The following is a 12,041-nucleotide window of genomic DNA, read 5'->3' on the forward strand; positions in this document are numbered from 1 at the left end:
GGGAGCTCCAATATTGTTTGTGAAGAAGAAGGACGGGTCAAGGCAAATGTGCATTGATTATTGGGAGATCAATAAGGTAATAGTGAAGAACCGATACCCGTTGCCTCGTATAGATGATCTGTTTGAGCAGCTGCAGGGAACACAGGTCTTTTCGAAGATCGATCTACAGTCAGGGTATCATCAGGTGAGAGTTAGGACTGTGGATGTTGCTAAGACTGCTTTTCGAACCAAATATGGTCACTACGAGTTTTTGGTCATGCCATTTGGGTTGACTAATGCTCTGGCGGTATTTATGGACCTAATGAACAGGGTTTTCCATGAATACCTAGATCAGTTTGTAGTGGTATTCATCGATGATATTATGGTATATTCTAAGAGTTCGGAAGAGCACGAAAACCATATGAGGTTAGTGCTTCAAGTTCTATGGGAAAAGAAGTTGTATGCCAAGTTGAAAAAATGTGAGTTCTGGTTAAAGCAGATTGCATTTCTTGGTCATGTCATGTCGGGAGGTGGTATCTCAGTTGATCCAGGTAAGATAGAAGCAGTAGTTGACTGGGTGAAAGCAAAGAGCGTGCAGGATATTCAGAGTTTCCAAGGATTGACTGGGTATTACCGGCGGTTCGTGGAGGGATTCTTTAAGTTATCTGGTCCCCTGACATGGTTGACGAGGAAGGATGTGAGATTTGATTGGACCGATGAGTGCGAATAGAGTTTCTAGGAGTTGAAACACTGATTGGTCACTGCTCCGATTTTAACCATCCCATTTGGGGATGGTGATTTTGTGATTTATAGTGATGCATCGCTGAAGGGTTTGAGATGTGTACTGATGCAACAGGGAAAAGTAATTGCTTATACTTCTCGGGAACTCAAGGAGTACGAGAAGAATTATCCCACGCATGATCTGGAGTTGGTGGCAATGGTATATGCGCTAAAGATCTGGAGACACTACTTATACGGTGAATTGTGTGAGATCTTCATGGATCACAAAAGCCTCAAATACTTTTTTACGTAGAAGGAGTTGAACACGAGGCAAAGACGGTGGTTGGAACTGATCAAAGACTACGATTGCACCATTAGCTATCATCTGGGGAAAACTAACGTGGTAGCTAATGCGTTGAGTTAGAAGTCAGAGCACGCGTTAGTATTTGCAGTAGTAGGTCAGCATCATATCAGATGAGATCTAGAGAGTCTTGGCGTAGAGTTGGTGGATGGTAATCATCAGGCTTTCATTGCTAGCTTGGTGATTCAGCTGACATTATTAGAGAGAATTAAAGTCGCGTAGGCTAATGATGAGGAGTTAGTTGAGGTAGTAGAGAAGGTGCAGCAAGGGCTGACTGCAGATTTTAACATCTCTAAGGGAGGTGTATTGAGGTTTGGAAACATACTGTGTGCTCCAAATGACGAGGGGATAAGGAGGAGGAGGCACATCGTTCTTTGTATACGGTACATCCGGGTAGCACGAAGATGTATCGAGGTTTACGCAAATATTTATGGTGGAGTGGTATAAAAAGGGAGATTGTTCGATTTGTGGAGTAATGTCTGATGTGTCAATAGGTAAATGCTGAACATCAGAGGCCGGCAGGGCCGTTACAACCATTGAGCATTCTGGAGTGGAAATGGGAGCACATCTCCATGGATTTTGTCACTGGGTTACCACCAACACTACACAGACATAATACAATCTAGGTGATCGTGGACAGGTTGACTAGTTCACCTCACTTTGTACCAATGAAGGTTAGCTACTCCTTGAGTAGGCTAGCAGATCTATACGTGCAAAAGATAGTCTGAATGCATGGGGTACCGGTGTCCATTGTTTCAGATCGAGACCCGAGATTCACTTCTCAATTTTGGAAGAGCTTACAGGAAGCACTAGGGATGAAGCGTACTTTCAGTGCAACGTTCCACCCCCAGATTGATGGACAGTCAGAGAGGACGATACAGATCTTGGAAGATATGTTACAAGCTTGCGTGTTAGATTTCAGCGGTAGTTGGATTTAGTTTCTACTGTTAGTGGAATTTACCTATAACAATAGCTTCCAAGCTAGTATTGGTATGACACCATTCAAAGCATTGTATGGTCAAAGATGTAGGTCTCCTTTGTATTGGGACGAGGTTAGTGAACAGCAGATATCAGGTCCCGAACTTGTACAGTAGGCTTCTAAGAAGGTTAGATTGATCAAGGATAGAATTAAATAGGCTCAAATTCGGAAGAAGAGTTACGCGGATGTTCACCATCGTGAGTTGGAATTCGAGGTAGGGGGTAAGATATTTCTGAAAATCGCTCCGATGAAAGAGGTGATGAGATTCGGGAAGGACAAGTTGAGCCCGAGGTGTATTAGACCATTCAAGGTACTTGAACAAGTGGGTTCGGTAGCTTATAGAATCGCACTACCCCCAACACTTTCTCGGATGCACGATGTGTTCCACGTATCTAGGTATGTGCTGGATCCGCCACAGGTGATTAGCTATAGATCCTTAGAGATTGGGGATGCTTTGGTGTATGAGAAGATACCCGTTCAGATTCTGGACCAAAAAGTTCAGAAACTGTGTACCAAGGAGATACCCTTAGTGAAAGTACTGTGGCATAATCATGTGATTGAGGAGGCTTCTTGGGAATTAGAGACGAAAATACGCCGAACATATCTACATTTGTTCTGAGGGTAATGTTTACAGGTACGGTTTAGGTAAGTATGTGATGTATCTGTTTGGAGTGTTAATATGTGGTTAGTCTTGGGGAGGGTTTTGTGATAAATGTGAACTCCCAGGACCCTGTGTATGTAATTACGGTATTCCTCTGCCATAAGTGAGAGTATGTAATAAATTTGGGATGGAGCTGCGAAGTGGGTGGCCGCCGACTCTTCCTAGAGTTGGGTGTGTGTTTAGGTTTATGACGAGTTAGTTTGTGAGAGACTATAAATTTTGAGGACGAAATTTTTGTAAGGAGGGGAGGTTGTAAGAACCCGACTTGAGAATTTTGAATTAAATAAAAGAGAAAAAGGAAGGAAATTTAAAAAAGGGAAAATCAGTAAGGCTCGTCAACAAGACTCCTTTTCTTGTTGACGAAGTCCCTTCTACAGCTCGGCGACGAAATTCAGAGGTTCTTCAATGAGGGGATGCTGAGAGATTTTGGGAATTCTTAAATCTCAGGCTCGTCGATGAGGCCACTTTGTCGTCGACAAACTGCTTTCTTATTCTCGTTGATGAGGACGTCGTCTCGTCGAGGAGGTTGGCTGGGTCATCCAAGTTATAAATATCTATTCATTACTTAGTTAAGAAGAAAACTAAGATTCTCTCTCTCTCTCTCTCTCTCTCTCTCTCTCTCTCTCTATAGAATTCTAAAGGGACTCTCTCTTTCTCTAAGATTGCGGGCCGTATGTTACCCGAATCAACAAATCCGACATTACCACGTGGATCAAGAGGAGAATCTCTACATTTATAGCAGATCGGAATTTTGTTTTAAGGATTTTTGGGTTTTGTTCCAAAATCAAGGTAAGGTTCCGATTTTGTTTTTGGTTCGGTAGATATGTAGTAGATAGGATTATATTGAAGTTGTGTTCTCCGATTTTTTGGTTTTGGGAACTCGGTTTGTTGTTTTGGAGTCATTTAGTTCGTGTTTTGGTTTTAGGGGAAAGGTAAGGGGTTCTGTTTATATTAGTTATTTTTGTAATCTGAGTCGGTAAAACTATGCTTTACGATTATGCGGGTGTTTTGGCTACTTTTTGGAAAAAATTATCGGGTGACATTACGGGATTTTAGGGTTTACAATTTTTGGAAAAATTGGGGGTTTTGGGTATCATCTCCGTTTCTGCTGGAAAACTATATATTTGGTTAAACTATAATGTATTGATGTTTGTACCTTTGATTATCTTAAATTGTATTTTTGGAATACCTGATATGAGATTGTTTGTATACCCAAAATAAGTGTGGAATGAGCTTTTATATATATATATATATATATATAGAATGGTATGTTTGTGGAAAAGCGTGCTGGTTAACTACCGTAGGCTGTGAATGATATGTTTTGGGAAAAAAGCATGCCGGTTAACTATCGTAGGCTGTGAGTATTTGAAATGAGATATAGGAACGTGAGTTCTAAATTGTTATAGGTTTTGTGAAAATTCCAAGTCGGGATAAAACCGAAGGCCTAGGACAATCGAAGCGTACCGGCTAACAACCGAAGGCTGAGATACGAGGCGTGTCGGAATAATACCATAGGCGGCGATATTCGGCTTGAGGCCAAGGGTGTGCAATACCACCTATGATTCCAATTGGTCACTAAAGGGTATGAGTTTGTACCATGTTTGCATTCGTTGAACGCTATGGGGCTTAGGCTACGCCAGGTTACCGAGGGCGCCATGTTGTGTGGCCGGCTTAGGCCAAAGAGTGTGACGACACTAGATCGAGATGTTTTGTGAGATGTATACTGGAAATGTTTTGCGAAAATACTAAAATTGTAAAATGTGTTTTACTGTTGAAATAACACTCATGTGCCACACACTTATATAACCTGTTTCTCCCTTATTAAGAGGTGTCTCACCCCTATCATGCAAATGTTTTTCAGGACCCTCGAGTAGCTGACACTAGCATCCTACCGGTTCAAGAGTGTGGGGGTTGGTTAGCACTGTCTAGGTACTTGTGTAAGTACTAAACCATGGCTGGAGTGTCATTTTGGGGTTATGTGGATACCCAGGGATTATGTTTTGTATTATGAGACTAGATCTTGTTTTGCATAGACTCTAGTATGGTTTTATAGATGTATTAAGTTGAATTTTCCACTGCGTATATATGTTTTGTATGTGACAATGGATAGGGTATACGTGAACCCCACGGGGTCGGACCCTTACATTGTGTAGTATCATGTATGTTGTATGATACAAGGACATGTTAGTTTACTAAATCACACCCTGGGGCCCATTTTCGAATTCGGGGCATGACACTGTCAGTACTACAAAATCAGGTACTACAAAATCAGGTTCTCCAAAGCTCTGAAACAAATCTCCACTGTCCAGATCGAAGGTTGACAAATCCCAAATTTGCTCTCCAAATTTTAGCTAAATCGGATCACAAAAAACTTTCCAATCGTTGAGCTGATGAAGAATGCACAATACTCTACTACTGCACGCACTGCCACACACACTGTTTTACACGGCTGTGGCACTCACCTTTTTTTTTTTTTTTCTTTCTCAGTATGTGGCGGCACTCCAATTGCCGCCTCCTTTAATTTGCACTAATGGGCTTTTAGCACATGGGCTCCCCCCCTTTTTTATTACTTATGTGAGCAGGACCCAACAAATGTTAGTAATAACAACTGAAGGTTTGTAAATAAAAGCATATGAGAAAAATCACTTCTCGCAAGGAGATAGGAAAAACTCACCATATGGGAGGATTAAAGGAGTATAATATGTGTTCTAACTCCATAAAACTACAAACATTTAACGCTAAAATAGCTACACCCAAACATGTGATGAGGAATATGGATATAACACAAAAAGGGAAAAAAGGGAAGGAATGAGCAATTCATATGCATTCCATCATTGCCATCTACAACATGCAGGACGAGGTCTAGCAAGCCTCCTCTTAGTCCTTCCATCGCAACAGATCAATGACTTCTCCAGCGAGTCCATGTGGTGACACATTTAAGAAAAAAAAAATTAATGAGAATATGGCATTTGTTTGGACATGTAGCAAATGGAGCATCAAGCTCCCCCTCGTGGACATAGATCTTCCAAGGGCAGTGCTCTTCATCTGAAACAAAAACAGGGGGCACATGTGCGCTAGTCAATCAACAAGAACTGAACAAGCCTTTGATTGACTCATTTAATGCACCATCTACCTTGGACGAGTGAAAATATGATCTTATTCTCAATAGTTTGGATTTTTGCCTCTCTCTTAGAATTTTTGTTTCTCTTATTTACACGCCCAAATATATCATTCCTCTAACATAAAAATATATCTTGATAAATTATTTAATATTTTTAATCGTACAAGAATGACTTGAAAGAAATGATTTATCCATGAATAATTTAAAATCTAATATGAGTACAATGCTATCTTTATATTGGATAAATAAACAACATAATTTAGTACAAAATCTATAATGTGAATTTTGAATACATCTAGATATTAATATAATATTCAATAATTAGTTAATTTCGACTTCTATGAGATGGCTCATGACTACCCAATGGCTATCACCATTCGCCAATCCCAAAGCCACTAGGAAGATTCCAAGCGTCGGCCATTGATCACCTCACACTCTCATATCTCATCGCCGCCTTAAAGAGCTTCAAACCCTTTGGACAAAAACACCCTTACTAAATCCCCCAATTGACGCTTTTACCCAATTCTTTAGCTCTCGTGGTCACCAAGTCCACGTCACGGCCACTCCAGTTTCGCGAGAAACGAATACTGCAAAGTAGAAACACTTCCCATCTCTCTGGACGAATCAAGCTTGATTGCCAAGGTCGGCATCTCGATCACCTCGTATTGGTTTCCTGGAAAACCCTATGGAATGCAAATAACGGAAAATTTTTAATCTTGTGTGTTCTGTGATATAAAACTCGCTCATGTGAGATTCGCAAGATTCAAAATTTTAGGGGTTTTGGGTTTCGCTTTGTTTATGTAAATTCTATCACGAAATTTTTTTTTTTTGATTCTGTATATTTGTTTGTGGTGGTGCTCCTCTTTGTAGTTCTTGCTTGTATTAATTTTTTTTTTTTTTATGCTCGTGGTTTGAATTTCTTGATTATATGTTCGAGGGTCATGATTTTGTCTTTGACGCTTATAATTTCTTGATTTTATTCCTTGTTAATTTTGTTCAAATGCGATATGCTCAGAAAGTGATGTTAATGATATTGTGTTTGCTTGATACATGCAGATTAGCAGCTATTAACTATTAGTTATGGGTTTCAATTCAGTGTACAGGGCTTTGCAGGACGTGTTCCCACAGGTATGGGTGTCATCTCCGTTCACCATATTATATCACTAGTCGCGCATACTTTTTGTTTCATTTAGGAACTCTTGCATTGGGTTCATTTTTGTCTGATTATGATTTTATTTTATTTTTGGTTGCAAGTGTACACTGTTGACGTTTGTTACTAAATGGTCTATAAATGCTTCCAATGATTTTTAAATTAAATGTGAAGGTTTAAAAAAGCTGCCAGTGTAAGTTGAATTTATATGGGGACTTGGGGGACCCATATAAATGCTAGGTTTCTAATTTCCAGTGATATTCCATTCTAATTAAAGTGCAAAATTTTAGTAAATTCATTCTAGATGCTTAGTTTATGGGTCCACACCTGGCCCTAACTTTGATCTGAAAAACATTGCCCACTAATTCTTGGTTGAATCATTGAGAAGACTTTGAACAATAAATGTTCAATATTGAATCATAAGATTTCATGATCCTCCCTGTCATGGGAATTACTCTTGCAATCTTCATTCTTTGCAGATTGATTATTTCATGGTAAAGAGGGGTATCCTTTCGTTGTCTATAACTATTCATGTTCATTTTAGTCTTGTGTCCATTCCTTGTCTATATTGAGTTATTTTCATCTAAGTCTCATTTCACATAAGCAACAATTTTAACCTTGTTTTGCATAGGTTGATGCTCGAATGCTAAAGGCTGTTGCTATTGAACACTCCAAGGATGCTGATGCAGCTGTGGAATTTATTCTTGTGGAAGTTCTCCCTTTTATGACCAATCCATGCTTGTCTTCTGGTTCATCCTTTGAGAATCAGGGGTTTAGTGATCCAATTAACGGAGGAGGTAATATTTTTTAAATTTAAATTAGGTTAAGAGTTAAAATTTAAGTCATTTAGTTTCTTAGTTGATTCAGTTGACTCGCACATGTGCGTGTCTGTTTTTCTTTCTATCGTTAGTTCACTTTCTTGTGCCGTTTATGCTACTTTATTAGGTGTGGGATTTTAGAGTTAAAGTGCCAGTAAAGTTTTTCATTTTTTTTTTCCCCCTGTACACTACTGTCTTAAATTTGTGACATACTAATCTTTGCTCATGGGAGTTACAGTTGAATCTGATATCCAGAATGATTCGTTAGGCCGCTATCTGGCAGTTGAAGAAGAAGCACGTGCAGGCCCTTCTTCAAAATCAGGATCTGCAGCCAGCAAAGTTAACGACACTAGTCATACAAATAATGCCATTTTTTCTGATTCAACATTGCTTGAAGAGGATTTAAATTGGTCTTCAGTTTCAAAGTTTTATCACGCAAATGATGGTCATGATCGGGTATGTGGAAACACTGAAAGGAAAGATTTACAGAAGCATCTAGAAGTCTATGTTAAAGAAGGACCTATTCAGACCTCTGGAAGCTGTTCAGTTACTTTGATGAACGAAGATTGTGGTGTGAATAGCAGTTTGAATAATGATTTTCTTGCTGATTTAATTGTGCCTAATGAACCAGTGACAAATTATTTTAACCATGGGGAGAACCATCTGGAGGTAGGAAATTTGCTGGTTCAGTTGACTCAGGCTGTCATAGAGCATACGACAGATTCCCCAAGGTATACCCTTCAGTCAGAAAGTTGTCTTGGTCAGTGTTCCCATGTTTCACCAGCCACATTGATGCAGGAAAATGGCAGTATCGGTAGGAAGTTAAATGAGGAGTCACATGCTGTTTTGGGTCATTCAAATGGGACAGTAACTAATGAACTTAAGACAGCTAGAAATGACAATGGTCACTGTGAACATTCAACTGGGGACAAATTGGACGTGGAAAATTATGCAATTCATTTAACTCAATCATCTGCTCGAGAATACATGCTAGATGCACTAGAATGCGACCTTCGGTTTGATTCCAGGACATCCATTATAGAATCTGATAAACTGCAGTTAAATGATTCTGTTGCTGCGGCTTCCAAGGAAGAAACTTCTGTTGACGATACAGTTGATTTTGGGAATGGTGCAACTTTGAGCCCAATAGTTACTGGATCCGGTGAAGTATGTAGAATTGATGTTCTTGAAGATATGATTAAAGATGCTAAAAGCAACAAGGTACCATTGTCTTCAAAAATTGCAATTGTCATTTGAATTAATTTTGATCAAAGCTTAGAGCATTGCCCAAGATAGGTTTTTCTGATTGTTTGAAGTGTTGAAACTATATCCCCTAATCCCCTTTTCTGGTTTGGGAGAAGTGAAGGTGACAAGAAAGAAATTAATCCCTTCACATCTCTTGCTTGGATGCCATAGAATCGAGAGAGGGAAAATGGATAGAAATGGAAAGAAACCACTCAAAAAAAGACTCAGACATCCTTAGAATTTTATCTACCCCCAATGGAGGGAATTGGGGGTAAAATTGGAGAGAAACCACTCAAGACTGAGACAACCATAGACTTGTTAAGGCAGTGCTTCAATAAATGGTAATTTTGTAAACGGTAGTTGACTTCTGTTTTGGTAGGTTTCTCTCAACCTTTCTTCCATTAAACCAAACACAGCTGAGAGAAACTAGTTCCTTTTCTCCTCTATCTTCTATTCTTTCTCTCTCTCTCTCTCCTGTGATTTTCTTTTTTCTTCTCCCCAACCACACAGAGTGTTCAAGTTCAATCTTTTGTTATTATTTTTCCGTTTAAAATGATCCTCGTCTTCCCTCATTAGTGTTTGCACTATTACCAATGGGAGAAAATTTGTTTGCTACTTCATATGAAATGGATGAAGTTACATCTCCAGGAAGTTTATTTCTTGATATGTTGATAAGTAGTTCCATAAGTGCTTGAATCATCATAATTTAGCTTCTGAGAGAACTTCTACTTTTGATTCAATTTGTAACTATTGGAAACTTGACGAGGAAAAGGTTTAACAGTGCACAACTATCTTGATAGAGTCAGATTCCTTTGAACTCCATGTAGCAATTCGAGTCTTGAAGCTTATAATGAAGTTATTGACTATAAGGTGGCTTTTGGGTTGATTACTTATCTTCTCTGTTTAATTCTGTGTGTGGGTTTGCTCATGCATGTGTGCTTGCACAAACTATGAAAGGTTGCCGTGTTGCATTGTACTGTGTATTATTATTAGTTATTATTCCAATGTTCAAGTTAAGGTTACAATAAAAAAGTGGGATTTAAGATTTTGAATACTGTCTGAAGTTGAGAATGTAATCTTCAATTGGTGCACCAATAATTTCAGTAATTCTTTTCTGTTGATTTATTTTTAAGAATTTCTACCTTATGACATAATGAAAGTTGGTAGGCTAGCTTGAACCTGAAAAGTGGCTTTTAAGAATTGCTTACAAATATTAGAAACTAGGAACAGCTTGGTTCTAGTTAGGCTTTTAGACTAGGTCAGCCCAAATCTAATGTGATTGTTTTTCAATAGTTAGGCAGGCATTTGGTTTTGGGTTGACTCATATTGCATGGTTCAGATTCAAATTGACAGATAACCTTTATTTGGGTTAGTTACAATTGGGTGGTCTTGGCCATTACCTCACCCTGGCTTGTTGTACTGTTGGTAAATGTAGATAGGAAGTTGCGTGTGTCCGGGCACCTAGATTTAAGGTTCATGGTTCTTGGATATAGGTTGAAAGTTCTTAAAATTTTCAAATTATTCCTTTTCGATGGGACAGTTTTCAAAGCCTAATCACTGAATTATGTTGCAGAAAATCTTGTTTTCGGCCATGGAGTTGGTTATCAACTTGATGAGAGAAGTAGAACATCAGGAAAAAGCTGCAGAACAAGCCAAAGAAGAAGCTTCAAGAGGAGGTATCGATATCCTTGCCAAGGTTGAAGAGATGAAACAGATGCTCCGCCATGCAAATGTAGCAAATGACATGGTTGTAAACTTGTTAATCACAAAATATTTTCTTCTTACAATTTTTGAAGCTTGATATTCGTTAGCCAATGAGGATTTAATCTGAGCCCCGTTCTTACTTTAAGCAGCATGCAGGAGAAGTGCATGGAGAGAAAGCTATTCTAGCAACTGAAGCGAGGGAGCTACAAGCTCGTCTTCTCTACTTGTCTGATGAAAGGGATGACTCTCTCTCTGTTCTTAATGAGGTGCAGTTTTACTCTTTTACAACTCCAGTTGCTGGTTATTCTTGATGAGGTGCATTTTTATGTGTTGATTCATTAATTTGCTAGCCAGTCTGCCTTTTTTCTTCTTTGTGGAAGGCAACATATATTTGATCTGAGTTGCGTTCTTGGTCTATTTCCTAAGGATTAATATCTTCAATAATGTGATGCTATTCTGAATTATTTGAATCAATGTTTTAAAAGGCGAAGACGTAAGGCAATGCATTTTAACCCTTAAGAGGTGAGGCGTAAGCCTTAAGGCATTGGTGCGTAAGCCTTTTGAGAATTTTATTTATAGATAAAAATATGTAAAATAAATTACATATACATTAAAAATGAAAAAAAAAAAAACACAAATATAATGTAAACAGAAAAAATCAAATACAATTTGCTGACCACTTTCTGGCAATTTAGAAATTTCTAACTTGAATTCATTATGTAAATCATGCCGTACAAGAGATAGCTATGACATTACAAAGTTCAAATTATTTTCAAGATCTAAGATACATCATACAAACCTCAATTATTTTGGAAAGGTTGAGCTTCAAAAGTCTTAGAAATCAACTTATAGTCATGTTATGTCATTCCTTTAATATAAATATGGAGTTAAAAAATTTTTTAGCAAAAAATCTAACTTGAGAATCACACCCAAAATGCAGAAGCCTCGACTAAAACGGTGCAAAATGTGTGCCTTTTGTACAAATGCGTTAGCCTTAGCGGGTAATGTGTTAGCCTTTTTGGAATTTGGTAAATTAGATTGAGCTTCAAGGTGTTTTAGGCCTGCCTTGACTTGAGGTGAGCCTTGGCTGAGCCTTTTAAAACATCGATCTGTATTTGTTAGTTACTCAAGTAATGTTTGCCCGTGTTTCGTCAGTGCATACCTATGATGCGAGAATAAAGAAGATGGTTAGGGTGGATTATTTTTATTTAACTATTTAGGAAAACTTAAATGCAAGGTAAGATTGCATACTATAAACCCATTGTGGTCTGCCCCTTCCCTAGACCTCGCATACACGGGAAAT

At 38.6% G+C, this 12,041-nt stretch overlaps 1 protein-coding gene across 2 annotated transcripts in view; it reads left to right on the forward strand.

The window, feature by feature from the left end:
* The first annotated feature begins 6,240 nt into the window (after nucleotides 1–6,240).
* The window catches only part of LOC131155125 (uncharacterized), a 39,789-nt gene continuing 33,988 nt past the window's right edge, over nucleotides 6,241–12,041 (forward strand). The window contains exons 1-6 of one of the 2 annotated variants that reach the window (XM_058108055.1): nucleotides 6,241–6,463; nucleotides 6,878–6,949; nucleotides 7,603–7,768; nucleotides 8,028–9,010; nucleotides 10,608–10,781; nucleotides 10,888–11,004. In XM_058108055.1, the coding sequence (XP_057964038.1) occupies nucleotides 6,902–6,949; nucleotides 7,603–7,768; nucleotides 8,028–9,010; nucleotides 10,608–10,781; nucleotides 10,888–11,004 (1,488 nt within the window). In that variant the 5' untranslated portion in view covers nucleotides 6,241–6,463; nucleotides 6,878–6,901. Of the gene's footprint in view, nucleotides 6,569–6,877; nucleotides 6,950–7,602; nucleotides 7,769–8,027; nucleotides 9,011–10,607; nucleotides 10,782–10,887; nucleotides 11,005–12,041 lie in introns of both variants that reach the window. The other variant, XM_058108054.1, reaches the window with a different exon arrangement.

The sequence above is a fragment of the Malania oleifera genome, chromosome 5 (assembly GCF_029873635.1).
Source record: "Malania oleifera isolate guangnan ecotype guangnan chromosome 5, ASM2987363v1, whole genome shotgun sequence".
NCBI classification, from domain to species: domain Eukaryota; kingdom Viridiplantae; phylum Streptophyta; class Magnoliopsida; order Santalales; family Ximeniaceae; genus Malania; species Malania oleifera.